Here is a 20,501-nt window from a genome sequence, read left to right on the forward strand (position 1 = left end):
CAGCAGAAGGAATGGAAGTCAGTAACAAAAGCTGTTAGGCACATTACAAAACATTGGATTTCAGAACTGCACTGACAAGTGAAATAGATACTGACATAAATGTGTAGTTGCACTAAGGAGATTACTTTGTAAGTAGTATGGTGTAATAGTTTGCATATGTTGTGTAATAAAATCTTTGTAAAAAATTCTTGTATATTATTGTTTTATATAATTTGTATTTCTTATAATGATAGTGATTATTTATTTTTTAAAACTTGTATTATTTATTAAAAATTAAAGTGAAATTTCATGTAGGAAACGTTGGAATGACATTTAAATCTGAAGATATTGTGAAGTTTAATGATACTAAGATTGTTTTTGATGATCGATCAAAAGAATTTGCTCAAGGCCGTTTTTGTTTTGATACACCTGGTGCTGTCTATCATGATCAGGTATGTAATGTATTTTTTCTTACATCAATGAGAGAAAATAGTTCTGATAAAAGAGAACAAATTTTTTTAAATGTAGAAAATTTATATTTTAGCAAAATATTGAATATTAATGAAATTGTTATTTTTCTTTACAAATATTTTAAAATCTGTCATAAAGTTGCATAAAACAATCACTTTAACACAAATGAAACAATTACATTATTTTTTCAAACTTTATTTAATGGCTGCTTGAAAAATCATGACATATTGCTTCATTTGTGTTAAAGTTGTAATTTTATGTTACTTTGTTAAGCAGATTGTTATTTTATTTTTACAGATCTTAAATATTGTATAACAAACTATTTTTTAAAATATATAATAAAATATCATTTTTCAGTTCTTCAAATTTGGATAATATTTAAGGAAATGATAATATATATCTATTAATTAGTTTTGTTCCTGGATTTGACTTAATTCATCAATATTTTGAGAATGGCCAGTATTAAAACTTAGGTTCGGTGCCAGCATTTATAATAGTCAAATAGGCTGAAAGTTAACATTTTCCTAAATTATTTTTCAGGACCATAAATGAGTATTTCATATTTTCATTTTCTGTTGAATATTTTAAATTTAAATGTCTGTTTAATAAACTTCATGTTTCTTATGTAAAGAATCCTAAAGCTCTTTTTTTTTTGTTTCAATATAATACAAGTTGAGAAACTGAAATGTAATATCCAGTAGTATGTCATTCAATAAGCTCATCAATGTTCTTAATCTAATGTTTGGAATGTTAAACAGTTACTGATTTATTAATTGTTAGAGACAGAGGAAAAATTCAGTTAGAATGAAGCCAGTGTACATAAAAAAAATACTTCCTATGATTTGTATATTCATCATTAGAAGCTTTGGTATAAGTTTTACAGTTAGGCCAGGAACACACATGCATAAAATTCAGTGTAAAATCTAGCATAAAACAGAAAACGTAAAAATTTTTCTGAAATTTTGGCTGAAACAGAACTGAAAATAGAGTAGAGCATGTCTCTACTTTTTACGCCGTAAAATTTTTATGTTAAAATTCCTCCAATAAAGAGAAGTCTTTTCTGTGACAACAATTTATTAGATAGTTACTTAAACGAAAGATTCATCGAGTTTCACTCCAACTACATTCATATAAGGAGAACAATAAACAGGGGATGCCCTCAGGGCTCCTGTAGTGGCCCTGGGCTATGGAATTTGGTGTTTGATAAACTACTGACAAATTTTGACCATTGCAATGATCTAAAGGTCCAAGCTTTTGCTGATGACTTACTTATAATGATAGCAAATAAAAATTGTGATAAACTGACCAATGAAGCTAATGGAACACTCCACAAAATACTGCAATGGAGTGAGGAACAGATGCTCCCAATTAACTACGCTAAGTGTGAAGCAATGGTGTGTACTCAAAAAAATAAACGTGGACAGTTACAAAAAACCCTTAAACTCCATATGGATAATAACAGAATTAAACAGGTGAAAGTTTTGAAATACCTTGGAATATTCTTTGACCCAAAACTCAGTTGACACCATCACGTGAATGAAATTAGCAAGAAAACGAGTCAAAGAGCTAACCTACTCAATTGGATTGTTGGAAAAACACTGGGGATTAAACTTTACTAACAGCAAATTAATTTATAAGATGGCAATTGAGCCAGCTTTTTATACAATGTCCCAGTATGGCAAGATGCACTTAACAACACACATGTTTGCAAAACATTACTGTCGATACAGAGAAGAGCAGCAATAAAGATTATTTGTGCCTATTGAACAGCCCCTACAGATGCAATACTGGTACTGGCTGGACTAATGCCAATACATATCACAGCAAGAAAAACAGTTTGGAATTGGCTCTGCACTAATATTTGGCTACACAGTTATACACAGGAAGATATTGAAAAACGTATTAAAAATAAAATGATTCCAAACAGCTACTCGAATATACCTGATATTATTAAAAAATATGAGATTGATAGAACTAGTAATGATATATGCCTCGAACTACACCCAGCAGATATGCACAGCTACGAAATAAGTTTTGATTATAATCCCAAAACAAACAGATAGTTTCAGTGGATGGTGTACACAGATGGCTCTAAGCAAGAGTGCAGAGTGGGAGCTGGTGTGTGCATTCAAAATAACAGCAATAAGACAGTTTATTAGGCCAGATTAAAACTTGCTAAACATTGTAGCATTACGCAAGCTGAACTATGGGCCACGTACAAAGCAATCACCCAAATAAAAGATAACTTAAATAAATACAAAGGTAACATAAAATTCCTTATTGACAGTAAGGTGGTTCTTCATGTCTTGGCAAAAACTGAAAACATCATGTTACTGAGCAAAGAAGTTATTAAAGTAGCGCATTATCTCAGTACTACCCGCAATATCCAATTCAGTTGGATACCAGCTCATAAAGGACATAAAGGAAACGAACTGGCCAATTCTTTGGCCAAGATGGCTAGTACTCTCAAGACGCAGGATACATATACCATGTTACCAAAATCAACACTGAAAAATTCCTTAAATGAACGGGCACTAATTAAATGGCAGGAAAATTGGAATAATTCTACAATGGGGAGACTTCATCACCAGTTTATTCCCTCTATTACTAATCGCATCAAGGCTAACTACTACAAACCTAGATCCGAAACCACCCAATGTTTAATGGGGCATGGCAATTTTATGGCTTACCTCTACCGCTTTAAGAAGAGAAACACTAATAAATGCCGGTGCGACAATAATAGCGTAGGAGATGCTCTGCATTTTATATTCCACTGTGAACGATATGAAGGTCAACGCATTCCGTTCTATAGAGAATGCATTCAAGAAGGTCAAAATTGGCCACTGACACTACAAAACATTTTTGATAAGAAAAATCTGTGGAAGTGTTTTGAAAGGTTTATTGAAAGCACCAGGGCTCTTCTGCCAGACTTCTACAGGAAAGAAAAAATTCCTGAGGATGAAGACAGTGAAACAACGTAATCAGCTGTGTAAAATTCTTCTGTACATAGTTTAGTTGTCTAGTATTAGTTTAGTTTTAGATTCTAGATTATAAAAAAAAAATTTCCCATTAATATGTATCGAGTCCTCACGTACCATGTATTCTGTATTAGTAGCTGTTATCTTCATTCTCTCTGCATATTAAAATTGTAACCAGTTCGTAATATTATTGTAACATTGCAGTGTTCAAGGTTACTTTTTACTTACCCATATGTGATGGGTTTTGCATTTTACTGTAACCGAGCTATTTCTTGTAATTGTTAATATTGTCAACTTTGGTAATTATGGTTGTTAATAATTTCCAATGCAGTGCTCTGAGGTTCTAAGAACTTTTTCACCTTTTCTTTTCCCCCTCTTACTTTATACCTATCCCTTCAGAACCCTTCCTTCAACCTTTTCTACACCCCTTTCTCTTCCTAGTGAGCTAAGTTTGCAAAAGCAGGCAGCCCCTCCTCTTTCCTTATTGTTATTATTATTATTATTATTATTAATGGTGGCAATGAAGGTTAACCCTACAATTGTGATGGTCTCGAAAAAATGAAAAATAAATGAAATAGAGGAGTTTATTGAATCTGTTCGACTGCATGAGTGTCACGTATAAAGACACCGTATTTAAACAACGTTTATGGATGGCTATAGGTGCAAAATTTCAAATAACAGGTAGGTCTAGTAGAATCGATATATAGGCCTAGTATTTAGATCACACGTTCTTTATTTGAATTTGGAATATAAGTCTATTAATTTAAATTTTCTATATTATAGCAGAGGAAGTGGAGAAAAAATGGAAGATACAAAGGGATAGATAGCCTATATGAGAGGAAAAAATTAATAAAATTAGCACTGTTGGTGGCAGTGGTGTTTCCTATTCGGCTGGAATTTTTATGTATGTGTTCTGGCATAAAAGCATAAAACAGAAATTGAACTGAAAGCTGATTTCTGATTCAGTTTTCTGCCACACAATTTTACACATGTGTGTTCCTGGCCTTAGAAGCCCTTTCTGTTATTAACCATCATTGTTTATTAGAACAGTTTTTTTCTTAAAACTACTTGAGTGGGTAAATCAGAAACAAAACCTTTTTAATTAGTAAATTATCAGAAGTTATGTTAAAGTTCAATTACTGGTTCAGTTACTGATTGTTTATTAGGAATTATTGTACTTTTGTGGAATAACCAGCATCCCGGAAACCCCAGGATCACCGGCATTCCAGTTAAACTGTGACTAAAAAATAAAATCAATCAGATGTAACAAAACTAGTTGTTAAACAAATGTTAAACAAAAAAAAATCATTTTTCTGAGTACAATATAATATCATTGTAATTTGACCAACATAAGATCAGGAAGAGAATTTTTGTTTATAAGACAATAAAACAATTAAGCCAGATGCACACATGCGGCAAGGCAAGGAAAAGCAGCAGAATGACATCACTTCTTCTCGCTGTAGAAGTCAATTTTGTGCCGCTTTTCTCATGCTGCAAAAGTTGGTTGAATTTTATCTTTTGCGGCGACCACTGCCAAGACGCATTTTTATCAGCCAATAACAGTTTGTCTGTAGTTATGTGAGAAAATACAATCACATGGTGTTTTAATGGCAGAAAGTTTGATGTGGTTAACTGAGATAACTAACATCAGAATAAAGAAGAAAGGATAATAAATTTAACACAAATTCTCCACAAATAATCATATAATTTAATTCAAAAAACAAAACAACCGAACCTTACTCAAAATAATAATATTTATTGAGAGACCTTAATCAAGGAATAAGCATATTTTGTACACCAGTTCTTTCTCGATCCAAGAAAATATCTTCCAATATAATCCAATATCTTCATTAGAATCTTCGACAAAATCTTCTAGCTAAATAAGACAAGCTGTACAAAACAAAATTTGTAAACATGTGGATAGCGGCAGTGTCCGTATCGTTTGCCATCTTGAATACTGAACACATGCGCCAAAATGTAAGTGGATTGCCGCTTGTGTTGTTGCGCTGCCGCACGGCGAAGATGCGTTTGTGACACTGCTTTTCCTTGTCATGTTGCATGTGTGCATCCTCCTTTAGTGACTTATTGACATTAGTAGTAGTAGTTAGTCAGTGTGGAATACACTGACCATCCACTTCTACTTTAAAAAATAACACTTTCCTCCCAAATTTCACAAAGTTAATTTGTGTAAGCTGATATAATTTACAGGGAGTTTCTTAAATTTAATATGTTTATTTTAGCATTTTTGAATTAAATAAGAATAAAATACACATTAAAAAAAAGTACTTTTGGAATTCTAAGAGTATTTTATGTTGTTAGGAAGAAGACAAAATGAAGAAATTAAACATATAATTGTAGTTTTTGATGTAATACTGACAGTTTCTTAGATTTAGAAGAAAAACTTTTGTTTTTACATGACATAACTCATTCATCTTTTTTTAATGCGCTCTCTAGAGAGGGATGTATAAATTCACTTAAACCGGCATGCCAGCTTTTACCATATGGAAATAACTGATTTTGTGGTCTTCTCCAGATAGACCAGCATGCCAGTCATTCCAGTAGGACTGCCAGTTCTGGCTTTGTCTCACTTGGGGCATTAGAAACACTAATTATGGAATGAAAGTTTTTTAGAAATGATCATTTCTTTTTATATTTTAAGCAATTTCAGCATAAATGACATATTGCAGCATGCTGTTTCCAAACATTATACATTCACTTCTGGTTTTTGTAATATGGTGTACAAAAGGAAATATTAACAGTTAAAATGCATTTTGAACAAGAATTGGGACATAAAAAATTTATAATTAATAAATGTTACAATTCCTGTTTATCCTAAATGTCATATATGTAATTTCCTTTCAAGTAACAAAAACTGGAATTGTATCTGCACCAGATATAATGTACTGTACATCAAGCCAGCCTGATGCTTGCTATAGAATATCATTTAGTAATTTTTATTTATAATTTCATTTTGAAATTATAAGTTGGTCTTATTCTATAATATTTTTAATTTGAAATTTTTCTTATTTTCATGGTTATTACTTGATTTTAGAAATTAGATTAGAATCATGAGTTTATTGGGATCATCATTATTCAATGTAAAGACTTGTTTCTTTTTCTAAATTTATATTTCTCTGGAAGTTTATAAAAAGCTTTTTACATTTCCCTTTTACATTATTTTCTATAAAATATTTTTATAGTAATATTTTAAGCAGATAAATCAAATAAAATATAAGCTTTTTTCCCGATTACAGAAAGTCTGTAACCAGAGAAAATGTTAGACAAATTCATGCAGATTTTCTGTATGATATATGTAATGATACTTGCAAATAAATTTATTCACTATTTTACAAATATCATTGAATTGAATAAATTTTTATTTAGTTATATGAAATTTATGCATGCAGATGAAAAGAATTATTAAATTAAGAAAGAAATGCATACAAACTTTTAAAAAATAAATTATTTATCATTAAATTTAATATTAATTCCTAAGGAAATTTTTGTTTTTACCATTCTTATAAAGTTTACTAGCTTTTAATCTATTTTGCCTTGTTGTTTACTATTAAGCTGTTGTTTATCATATTAATTGTAGTTTGTATACTGACTTGTTATTATTTTTGAATCATATATATTTTATCTTTCAAACAATTTATGAACTTGTTAATGTCAATTATATTATGTTTACTTATTTATTTTAATTATTTCCGAAAATCCATCAAAATACAAAGTAGATATTGACTTCATTCCTAATGTTTTTATATCGGGCTTTTTGATCCACTAGTTTAACTTTTCATCTTTGGCAGATTCTAATACAGAGTTAATTTGGATGTATAATATACAGCTTTCTGTTTACATCTTACAGATTCTCTCTTATATATTTTGCAGGAAAAATTTGACAGAAATACTGGAATACCTCCAATTTTCTAGTTTTCACATATTTGCCTTAGAGAGGTTTTACTGTACTAAGGTTTATTCTTTGTATATTAAATTATTTGCTATAAACTTTTAATTAGAATTCTGTTGTAATTTTAAATTATTACATAGAATAACAATTTAAAATTAGAACATTTTTTGTAGAATTCTTAGAATCAGTATCCTATTGTCCATTTACTTAATTACATTTTCCAAAATAATTTTTTATTTTACAATGACTTATTTATTTATTAACAGTTATTTAATGAAGTCATAAATTTCAGATTCTTGATTTGTTGACAATAGAAGAATTGATGTTAACCATACCAAAGAAAATTATAGTACCACGTTCATACTGGGTTCGTGTTTCACAAACATTATTTCTTGCAGGACTAGCCAGAGTAGATTTAATAGAAGCAGAGGTTAGTATTGATGAATAAATTATTTTATATTTTATTATATTGATTTTAGTTTAATAATAAAATCATTAGCCATTCTCTTTATGTTTAAAAGTTTAAAAGGCATATAAGTTAAATTCTAAGAGAATAGTTAATAATTTTAATTATTGTATTCTGCTAGAAAAAGTAAATAAAATCATTATAACAAAACTTAGACAATTTCAGTGGCGTGCCATCATTGGAAGCGATGGAAGCGCCGATTCCACCTTCCAATGACCTTCCCTTGTATTTTATAAAATATAAATTTTCATATTTTAACGTACTTTGAATTAATTAAAATGAATATTTTATTATAACTGCATTATGTATCTTTTACAAATTTCTATACTACATGTGAAAAAAAACGATAAGATTGCTATTGTATATTCGAATAATTCGGTGGCGGAAGGAATGTCGAAACCGGGTCAGTTTCTAATCAGCCAGATTATATAGGCATTAGCACACGCGGTTTACAGAGCACCAACCTCACCCGGTTTAGCTGGTAGAAGCGACACACGCGTACGGAGTCCAACTTTATAACCCGGACCGGTTCTGAGCTGTTAGCCGCCTGCCTGTCAACTTCCAAGCAGCCAGATTATAGGCATTGGCGCATGCGCTTTACAGAGCACCAACGTCACGGTTTAGCTGGTAGAAGCGACACACGCATAAAGAGTACGCGACTTTATATCCCGGAGCGGTTGTGGGCTGTTAGCCGCCTGCTAGATATTCGGCCACCCTCGCCCGATTATGTGAATCATGAGCAGACTAGATCAACGGCGGGCAACCCGCGGGCCAGCTATGGCTGGCGAAAAGTTTCTATCCGGCCCGCGAGATCTTTAATAGATTATTAAATTGGAAAAATAACTATTAATTAGTTATGTTTCCAATTCTTTGTAATTTTCGAAAACGATAAAAAAAATAAATGTAGTAATTAACTTTTTATTTATTTATTTCATATTTGCAGACTAAAAAAATTACGAGTCACAAGAAGGCGTCAATTAACTACTACGGCGCGGAAAAAAACGTAAAATTTATTCTGGCCCATGTTATAAAAAGGGTTGCCCACCCTAGACTAGATTTATAACAACCCAACCGATAGGAGTTTACTGGCACGTTTTTATGATAGTTCTGTATAGTTGACAGAAGTTTAAAAAAACTCCATTAAAATATTTGCTATATTTATTCTGCGTTTATTCCGTTCTCCCATCTTATATTACTTATGGATTTCAATGTTAAACCGGCGATATTACGATTTAGTATGTCCCATCTGTAAGGGGATGCAGAAAAAACGTGTACAATTCTAGTACAGTGATAAAAAATTAACTGGTGCTTTGGCAGCATCATTTACAACCAAATTTAATGAATGAGATGTACAATGGTACAAAATAAGCTCTAGAATTTATTTTCCTTAAATTTACGATTTATGTATCGGTTGTCGTAAAAATTTCTTTCCACTTCTTTCCCGAGACTACAGATATTCGAGTACAAAGTAACCGGTTTCGACTTATTTCTATTTAAGAAGTAGTTAAATAATTAAGCGATTAGGGAATTAGAAACATAAATAAACCCCGACGAGAGCCGAAATTTTACTTAAACAGAAGCTTAACCGAATCAATTTCTTGCCGAGTACAGTGGGGTCTGATCTCTTCATAATATTAGATGTAATAAAGCCAGTTCAATGAGAGTGACTGAAAAGTTGTACATTTTGGAAATTTCCGTGAACACTCGATCCTAAAACGAATTAGTTAGAAAACGAACGACGGACAATCTGTTAAGTTTAACATATTTAGATTTTTACAGCTATGGTGAGAAACGTTTAAAATCTACAACAACCCCGTCGCGTCCTTTGATATATACTAGTGACGCGACAAAAGAGGCATTTGACATCGACCGGTATCGGCACCCTCGGGATTTGGCACGGACACACCTACCTGGACCGTCTCTGATTCCATTCATTAGCCACTCGTAGGGAGCTATTTCATTAAGTGGATTGTTTTAAGATTTAAAAAGTAAAGAATATTTTATGTTATTTTTATGTACGTTTCTTTACAAAGCTATATTTTAATTATAATTTTCTTTAAAAGTATATTAATACAATCGAACAATACATTGTACCAGGTATGTATATCCACCGCACATTTTATTTCACCGAGTAAGTTTTTATAATTTATTTTTAATTTTAGCCCTTATATCGTGGCTAGCGATTCAGAATGTAATTGTGATATTAAAAATACATTTAGAGAAGTCTACAGTTTTTACTAGCTTATCGAACAAATGAATACGAATGGACCCTAGACCAGTGATTCTTAACAGGGGGCCGCGGCCCCTGGGGGTCCATAAGAAGTTTGCCGGGGGTCGCCAAATTATGCAAAATTTCCTTCAGAATATAATAAAAAGAAAATTGATGTATAATCCGAATATCGTATTGAAAAGTGAAATAAGAAAGATAAAGTTTTCCTATTTAGTTTTTATTTATTTATTTTGTATTTCTTCCTACATACAACTTTGTTAGTACAGAAGAAATAAATGTAAATATGCTACTTACACCGCAGTATTTACTTCTTTTATTCGAAAGCAATTTTAAGAAACTATTAATGCTTGGAATTTTAAAAATAATTAGGAAAAATAGTAGGCTTTGAAAATTTAAATATTTTTGCAAAAGATATGCAAAATCCTTACGACAAGTGGGCGTTTTAGTTTTAGTTTAGTTTTAGCATTGACATTGGATCGATTTATCGACATGTTTCTTATTTTATTTTCTCTTAAAAATTAATGAGTTTTCATGTTTAATTGTGAAGTTTGAATGTTATTTAAATAGATAATGAAATAATGAAGTTATGATTTACATTTATTATATAAAAATAAAGCAATAATAAAAAAAATCAATTTATTATAGATAAATTATCAAATTATCAAATATAAATTATTATTAAAAAATGGGGGTCACAAAAAAATTATGAAATATTTGGTTGGCCGCGAGTATAAAAAGGTTAAGAACCACTGCCCTAGACCATCACTGACGCGCAATTAACTGATTGCCCCTGGAAGTCGGCTTCTTACAGAAACACAGCTTCCCTGTCATCAAATGTCACGGCACGCCACTGGACAATTTAGACAACAGTCAAAATTTTTCTTAGGAGTTTTTCTTTGGTAAAGATAAGCTTGATACTTGGAAGTGAAATGTAGAAAAGAATAATAATAATATAGGTAAAAATCTTGTGGGTACTGCTTTGAAGTGTCAAGCTTATTTTACCAAAGAAAAACTCCTAAAAAAATTTTGACTGTCATCTAAATTTTTATAAGTTTTACTTGGTGCAATTTTTTTACATCTCAGATGTTTTTGTTTGGATATCAATTGTTTTTTGTTTAATAATTTTTTTATTACATGAAAATGATGACGTACAATTTGTTTGCCAAGCATCGACTGAACTGCCAACTGGATGCTTTCAATATTTATTTTGGTTGGCACTGAAGAATGTACTGCCAGTCGAATGTGCTACCAACTGTAGCTCTCTATATATCATATAGAAAAATCTAAAAAAGTTTTAATTTGCATATATTTGAGTTTTTGTTATTCTGAGTAACGTTTTGAATAAAATTCATTCTTTTGGATGCATTTTTATCCTTATGAGCATAAAATTAAGTCATAAAACTGAAATAGCTCTATAGAAAATCTCCATAAACTTTGACCTATTGTCCCAGAAGTTTTGCTAGCACCTCACTGATAACAAGAAAGGCTTAAGTTGAAAATTTGAGGTTTCTAGACCCAGTAGTTTTTTCTCTATGTCTACAGTGCCAGCTGAAGAAAAAGAAGAAAATATAGCTTTTTTGGCAATTTTTGCACTTTTTAAGTGCTAATATTTTGGCAACTGCTTTATAGAAAATCATAAAATTTTGTACACTACCTAAGAAAACAATTATGTTTTGAATGAGATATTGGAAATTACTTTAGACATTAGAGGGGGCAGATAAATTGACCTCCTAAAATCAGCAACTCTGATTCCTGTATATATAGTCAGTCTGTGACTTTTTTACTTGGAGGGGAGTCACTGCCATGACTCTTGATATTAATATTGGATTTATACTTAACAAACTTCACAAACATTATTTCTTATAGAACTAACCAAAGTAGATTAGAAGAAGCAGATGATAAGTTTGATTTGTTGTTGTTGAACATTCATGATAAATATATTACAATAATAAAAAATATATTTTCATTTCTTATCAGTGTAAAATTAAAATATATTCTTAAATTATAATATATTTAATTTTACACTGATAAGAAATGAAAATATTCTTAAATTATAATATATTAACAACTTTCTGTTCTTATGTCTTTATATCAAATTATATATTTTTAATATAGTCTGGTATGCTATTCACGCCAAGTAATATTAGTAATAAGAAGTAGAACTCACTGTTTCGAACGTTTACGTTTAATATAAAAATCTCTTATTCACCTGAAGACGATGGAAATACATTCGTCAAAAGCACTTGGAAAAAAAATATTTTGTAATGCCGTACACAGTGAGTTCTACTTCTTATTACTAATATATAATTTGGTTGTACAGTTTGTGAAAAGGTGAATCTACTGAAATGCTTTGTTACAGTTTGCAATGTTCTTGTTTGATTAGCAATTTTCATTATTTTTTACTTATAAGACACACTGTTGTATTTGAACCCATCACATTTTTCATGTCAATTTTTCTTTATAGTATAAGATGCATTTTACTTATAGGATGCATTCTTAATTTTCAGATAAATTTTAGGTACAAAAAGTGCATCTTGTAAAATATTACTTAGATTTTATTGAAATTGCTAATTGTTAGTTATCTTATTAAGTCCCAATTACAGCTATTTATTGTGAAAGAGAAAGAGAATGTTCAGTTTGCATGAGTATTTTAGGTCTGATTCCAACTCTGACTCAGACTCCTACTAGAACTCTAAATAATAATTTAAAATATACGTAAGAAAATGGCATTCTGTATATGTATCTGTATTTCGTTTGCTTAATAAATTATGCATTAGTTTTACAAGGCATTTGGCATATTATACAGATATATGTAAATCTCAGATAATTCAAAATTTGATAATTTGAAGTCGCAATTATTTTGGCCCTTGAGTTTCAAACTAACGAAGATTTACTGTAGTACTTTTGACAACTTTGTGGTGCATCTTATTACAAACTTCATACAACAGTTAGACATGCTTCACAAACAGTACTCATTCAATTAAAGAAATTTTACAAGTTATCAAAAGTTCTGATTCAACTATTATTTTATTGTAGTATAAAATACTTCTTGTTTGGATAACTAAGTTAAAATTTCAATTTGCTGTTAATATTCCTCAAAACCAAACTTATAATGACCACAAATGACTTTAAGGTGACTGTTTTATCATTTCAATTTTATTGGCTATTATTGGTTTTGAGGCATATTAATAGCCAATTGAAAATTTAACATATTATTTTATTTTTGGATTAGAACTAACAATTGTATTATTATATTGGATATTACCCAGTTTTGTTGCATTATAGGAGTTAATAATAAAAACACAAAGCAAAACAAATTATCATTGTTATTATTAGACAGAATTTCTTTAATAAATTTAATTACTAATAACAAGATAACTTTTTATCTTGTTATCAGTAACTTTGCATACAAATTTGAATAATAATTTAATTATTCAATTCAAAATGTCTTATTTGAAACTAACTAACTAGCAAAGGAAAAAATTATTTGTATAATAATTATGTAAATTTTAAGCATTGTAAAGAATGATATTATTCTTATAAAATTGGTTTTTAACTTTTTTAAATCATTATTTGAATGAAACTAATGAATTTGTATAAACTTAGACTAATAAGAAGAAAATTTATTGAAATATCTTCTTGTGCAAATTTTAGGATCTTGGAGGAATTTGTCTCACTGTGTTTGCATCTGATGATCTGCCAATTCATATGGTTTATTTAGAACAAGCAGAAAAATTTTATAAGAACAATGTGGGTACAGAATTGTTAAGAGTACCAAAAGGAGGTTCAGACAGATTAAAAGATTTCCCAGAACTTGTTCCAAAAGAATTTACAGTAACAGGTCAAGGATGGAAAGAAAGTTCTACTGATATTTTACTTTCATCAGCAGGTAAGAATTACTGAAAAATAATCTATTGCTTCTAATTTTAAATTACATATAATAAAATACAATCATGTTCAATTTATTAAATGTTTTTGATGTGCTCTCAAAGTTACTATCATATTTACCTTTAATAAAAATTGATCTTAATGATTCAGTATTGTATTAATATATTAAACCAACAAAATTAATTTAAAATATTTTGAAAATGCTTTAAAACTTTCTTCTTAGTTAACATTATTGTTGTAAAAAAAATAATATGAATGAACTGCTTATTTCAGTGTTTCTACACAATTTAAAAGTATTCATTAAACCATATTCTATACAAAAACTTTAAAATCCAAAAGATATGTCTCACTCCCTTTAAGGATGATTAAGTAAATTACTCTTAAAAACAAAAATATTTTTGACACATGCTTCTTGTGTTTACTTTGGACATTCTTGTGAACTAGGGCTTGTTATACTGAGGGTAGAGAAAAACACTGTTTCCAATTAAAATATATTTATTGTAACATAATCTTGTATGCCACTACAATCGAGGATTTTGGGCCAACGCCCCTCCTCAGCAGATGTTACCATTTTCTAATTACAATTTAGGAAGAAATTAACATTTAATTTTTAAGTTTTTAAAAATATATCTTAAAAAGCAAGACCTTTATATTTACATGTATACATTTTAATATCATATATTTCTTTCAAATATATACATATAAATATAAAGGTCTTTTGCTTTTTAAGATATATTTTAAAAAACTTAGGAATAAATTAACATTTAATTTTTAAATTGTAATTAGAAAATGGTCATTTGGCCCAAAATGCTCAATTGTAGTGGCATACAAGATTATGTTACAACAAATATATTTTAATTGGAAACAGTGTGTTTCTCTTCCCTCAGTGTAACAAGTACTAGTTCACAAGAATGTCCAAAGTGGACACAAATATAATACAAAATTCTTTTGTTTTTAAGAATAAAAAGAAACAAATAATTTCTTTTAACTGACAATGAATGCATTATTTTTATTAGAAAAGACATAAATATTTTTTAAATTCAAATTAATAACAATTTTAATAATAAAATAGAATGATGCTATCGAAACCGTGTTGTAAGTTATGTTATTGTATACTGGCACAATGAAGTGACTTTCATTCAACACTTGGCTAGTTTTCCATCTTTTATTCAGTCTAACTGAATAAAAGATGGAAAACTAGCCAAGTGTTAAATGAAAGTCACTTCATTGTGCCAGTATACTATAATAAAATAGAAAAAAAAAATACATTAGTATATGAACAGCATCATATAATTACTTCAGTATCAATTTAAAAATTAATTTTTTAAGTATAATGAGTTATAATGTAGTTCTTAATAAAACTTGAACAAATAATTCAATAAAATTTGATGTAGCCAATTGATGTACACAACTATTGAATAATAATGTAATAAAGTCTGTTTGTAACATTTGATTTTTTACTCTTAAAAAGTGCTGTTTACTTGATTCTAATAATTAAATATATCTATAAAAAGTATCATCAAAGTTAGTTATAATATTTTGTATACTATTATGTTTAATTTAAAAAAGATTTAAATACTTCAGATTTTACTGTAATAGTTCTTGCTGCCAAAGTAAATTTTATAGCTATTTGATTTTATATTAAAAATAAAAGAAATATAAATATTCAATAAAGAAGTCTGAAAATTTTTGTCTTTACAAAAAATTTTATTTTGAATATTTATTTATCTTATCAATACAGAATCTGATGGAATTGTATTTTTTATTTTTAATTACATAAGTTTATTAATATTATTATTAATTACATTTATATAAATACATGTGCATGTGCATGTGCACATGTATATACATACAGTATATATACACAACTTATGTACAGTATATATTAATATATGTATTGTATGTAAGATCAGAAAAAAGATCATTGAATCTTATCTTCAAAAATATAAAATATCAGATCTGCAATTTATCAGCTAATGTATTCTCTTTCCAGTATAACAATAAAACTATTATCATTGTATATCTAATTTTAATATATTTTTAAATTAATGTGATATTAATATTACTTCAACTAAATTTTTTATATTGTATGAAAATGTTTCAGGGTGGATATCTGTAACTTTGAAAGAAGGAAGAACTTGTAAATTAAAAGCATATACTCCTGGAAGTCGTGGTTGTTATTTAAGAAAACCTTCATTGCTTCCTTTTGCAGTAAATATGAAAGGAAAAAGAATTAAAGCGACACCGGCTTATGAAATTAAATTTATTTAATAAAAATATTAATAATAATAAAAATGTTTTACTAACCAATTAGACTTATAAATTATTTTCAATAATAACACATGATAGAGTATACTGAATTTATCAGTAAGGATTTTATAGAAAACAATATATTAATATAATATTGAAAGTTGTGATTATTTGAATTGATGAATGGAAGAATGTAAAAATGATTACTTTGAAAAACAAAATCAATATATTTTTATCATGAATTGAATTTGTTTAATGTAATTAGTTCATAATGGATAATGTGTTTGAAATTCACATAACAATTTTAGTAACAATACATTAAATTAACAATAGGTCAATATAAATGAATGAAACAAAAATAAAAATCTAGATTTACTAGTTATATATAAGACAATATAATTATTTTTCAACATAATCTGTAACTTCAATACATTTCTGTCACAATACACTTCAGTTTTTTTGTAAAAAGGGCTGGCGGAAATTACAATTTAATAAAGTAAAAATTGCATTACAAATACTAGTCGTATCTTGCTTGCTCGCCATATCCAATCACCTGGAACAACCATTCTTCACTGCAGAGATGACCTTTCTTTGTAGGCTACAACTCTGCACAAATATGTAAAATAGTCTGTAATAGGTGGACATTTTAGACTATTTTACATATTTGTGCAGAGTTGTAGCCTACAAAGAAAGGTCATCTCTGCAGTGAAGAATGGTTGTTCCAGGTGATTGGATATGGTGAGCAAGCAAGATACGACTAGTATAATAAAGTAAAAATTGCATTACAAAAACACTTCAGTTTATCATTGAGAAACTCTTCAGTGTGTTGTTGAATTCATTGACTTACTACTGATTTCACTTCCTTTCAGATTTGAAATGTTTATACCCTTTAAGTGTTTTTTAATCTTCAGAAAGTGGTGGCGAGAGATCGGGGGCTGTAATGAGGTTCTGGGAGTGAGGGAAATCCAATCTGATCAATGGCAGTAACAGTGGCTCAGCTGGTGTGCAGACTGGTATTGTTATGCTAAAGAAGTGTTTCATCAAGTCATAAGTTAAAAATTTTAAACTTGGCCGGTGGTATTTACCTTTTAAAAAATCCTGAAGGAATATAAACTAGCATAATAATTATTTTATTTAGAAATTAGTTTGGAATATAATTATATTCCAAACTAATTTCACAGCTTTGTTAATTTTCATTAATATTTTTATATAATAGAGATTTCTCAACCTCAGTAATTCCACTCAATTCTTTTTTCGATATTAAATCATAATTGTAAGTCTACTGATATTTGAATATCTCTATAGTCATCAAATCTATTTTTGTTCTTTGGTTTCAATAAATGCAAAAAAATAAATTGTTTTTGCACTCCTGACAGTCACCAGATGTGAAGGATTACATAATAGAATCGGTGTTTGTTCAAGCTCAAAAACTGACAGGACAGGACCTGTTGGTTTGTGAGCTTGAGCAAACATTGATTCTAGTATGTAATACTTCATACCTCTGGTACTTTTTCCACTGGAAAAGTCATCCACATCTCACTAAGATCTATTATATCAGAATTATGGAATAACTGTTGAAAAATCGGTAAAAATTTTGGTTTTCAGGCAGTGATAGTTCCAATTAATTAACATTGAAAAATAACATTATGGTATTTCCCAAATTTGCATAATTATTTGATTCTTTTGAATTTACAGAAGATTCTCTGATATGGAAAATTTTTTAAATTAAGTGCTAATAAAAAAACTTTTGTGTTTACTAAATCAATTTCTCTGAAACAGTAAGTTATTTTTTCTTCATTTACTACCGTATAATCATCTTGCAATTTAACTCATATACAACACTGTTTGATCATTCAATGGAAGATCAATAAATAAGGATTTCTGATTTCTGAAACAAATGGATTTCTGAATAACTTTGTTAGAAATGTGAAACTACAGCCAGACATAAATAGGTAAGAATACTGTTTTCATATAATCCCCAAATTTGTCCAAGACCCTCCAGCTGTGCAATGATGGCCTATTGCAAGCCCCCACAGTTGAAATCATTGTCCACAGATGTTTTTCATGAACCCAAAGATGAAAGTCACTGCATGCCAGGTCAAAACTATAGGGAAGGTGTTCCAAAACCTTCCAGTGTATATCATTAATTTAGAAAGGGTATATTGGGAAGTGCTGCATTGTTGTGCAAGAGTGTGATACCTTCTTATAGTGTCCCTGGTCTTTTGCAGCAGATTCAAGATATAGACTGTAGTCATCTTCCTCTCTACTGTAGAAACCTTGTTACCTTATTTATTGATCCTCCCTTCTATTATTATATGTAATTAATTGCCTCCATCACTCTACATTCCTTAGTTAAGTCTACTGATATTTGAATATCTCTATAGTCATCAAATCTATTTTTGTTCTTTGGTTTCAATAAATGCAAAAAAAGAAATTGTTTTTGCATTGAATTAAAAGTTAAACAAAGATTTGAATCCCACTATTTTTATTAAAAATTGTATATCTTCACTTTCAAAATTTCTTGGTTCTAGTCTATTATAGACAAAGTTTAAAATTGATGTGATAAATTCTCATCAATACACGAAGAACTATATAACATTAATTTAAATATGTTTATTGCTAAATTAGACTTATAACATACTGTTTTTCTCTCTAAAGGTTTTTAATCTCTATCTCCATTTTGTTTTTTTGACTTTATTACATGTCTAACTCACTATTCTCTGTTAATATTGATTCTATTTCTAACCCATCTGTGGGATTTTTTACCTTGCCCAAATCATTTCAGAAACAGTTGGAGGTGTATTCTGCAAATCATAATCAACTTTGCCAGTAACATCCCTTTGAATGTTTATTCTTTCCCAGGACAGTGGAGGATGGCCACGTTTAGCTGGAGAACTTCCGAATGGGCCCAAACTTGATTCCATCCCTGCCATCTTCAGCAATAACATAATAATAATAATAAAGTTCAATCACAAATTTTACTATTAATAAGTTTAATTATGCAAGAATTGACTTTTTGAAAACTTGTTACATAAAATGCACTAACATCTAGGATGATTGAAGTGCTTCCTGTATTTGGAATTTCTACTCAGTAGAATTTTATAGGAATTATGCTATCTTAAAGAAATGATATTCAGATCAAGTTAATCAATTTATTTTACAAAATTATTTTAATTTGTATTTTGGGCAAAGTTCTGAAATTTGTTGAACTAGTCAATCTTATCGTTATTATAATCAAGATTGTTTTTGTTGATGCTTTTTAATTTTTAGACTTTTTATTAGTCATACAAATGGAAAAAATGAAGCATTGTAAACCAATGTCTAATTTGCTGTTGACTCAGTTGCATCAGATGAATACTACTCAGTGGCGTAGCGTGGGTGTCAGCCGCCCGGGGCGGAGGAAAATTTCACCGCCCTCTTATTTAGGTATTTTTACAAGATGATATTATTTATTGTAAAATTTTGCTGCCCCTGCTGCCCCCACTATGCTATGCCACTGATACCACTAAGTTTGAGTTTGGTTATTTATTCCATTTAATGAGTTTTTATTTCTTGTTTTGTTTGACTTTAGGATTGAAATTATTTATTTGCTGTTTTTTTATTGTAATTAGTTATGGTTGCATTTTTGATGGTCAGATGGCTCAAGCAATTAAAAAGTATTCCTTCCTTTCTGGGTACCCATTTTTGAGTTCAGTTTGAATCCTTAGCAATTTTCCAGTTGTTGGCTTAGAAATTTCAGCTCCATCCTTCACCATTCTATCCATTTAGGGGTTTGATTGAACCCATAATGATTATGCAAATGATATACTATATTCTTATTGCCAAGGGCAAAAAAATAGAAAAACAATCTCTTGTAATTCTTTAAATCAGTGGATACTTATGTGAGATATTAAAAATACATTAGATTAACATATAAAATAAGCTTTATAAAGCCATAAAATATCATTTGAATTGTTAAATTTTATTTAAATATAACCACTGATCACAGAACATGCAATGATAAATGATAATCAAGTCTTATTCACTACTTTTTGTTGCATTGATTACAAGAGTAAGGTGTAATGAATACTTTGAAAAAGAATATTCCTTTGTTCAGATCCTTCTGAGTAACAAGTACAAGCAATTAGTAGTAGTTATTTATACATCACTAATATGGATAATAATTTTCCACAATTAAGCAACTGTCTTTTTCTGAAATAACTTAACATGCAAATATAATTTTAATTTATAGATATTACAACTTCACTTTTTTCAGACAAATAGAACAAATTGGAAAAATATTTATAAAAATAAAGTTTTTTTTAAATTCTACTTACCATATATTTTGTTTCT

General features: G+C 29.2%; 1 protein-coding gene across 1 annotated transcript in view; it reads left to right on the plus strand.

Annotated features, from left to right (window-relative positions):
* Positions 1 to 16,229, plus strand: part of LOC136988864 (nitric oxide-associated protein 1) — a 32,411-nt gene extending 16,182 nt beyond the window's left edge. Inside the window, exons 4-7 of the mRNA XM_067286854.1 lie at positions 295 to 431; positions 7,628 to 7,765; positions 13,686 to 13,920; positions 16,024 to 16,229. Coding sequence (XP_067142955.1) covers positions 295 to 431; positions 7,628 to 7,765; positions 13,686 to 13,920; positions 16,024 to 16,190 — 677 coding nt within the window. The 3' untranslated portion in view covers positions 16,191 to 16,229. The remainder of the gene's footprint in view (positions 1 to 294; positions 432 to 7,627; positions 7,766 to 13,685; positions 13,921 to 16,023) is intronic.
* Positions 16,230 to 20,501: the final 4,272 nt, after the last annotated feature.

The sequence above is a fragment of the Centruroides vittatus genome, unplaced genomic scaffold (genome assembly GCF_030686945.1).
Source record: "Centruroides vittatus isolate TY-2023 unplaced genomic scaffold, ASM3068694v2 scaffold_386, whole genome shotgun sequence".
NCBI classification, from domain to species: domain Eukaryota; kingdom Metazoa; phylum Arthropoda; class Arachnida; order Scorpiones; family Buthidae; genus Centruroides; species Centruroides vittatus.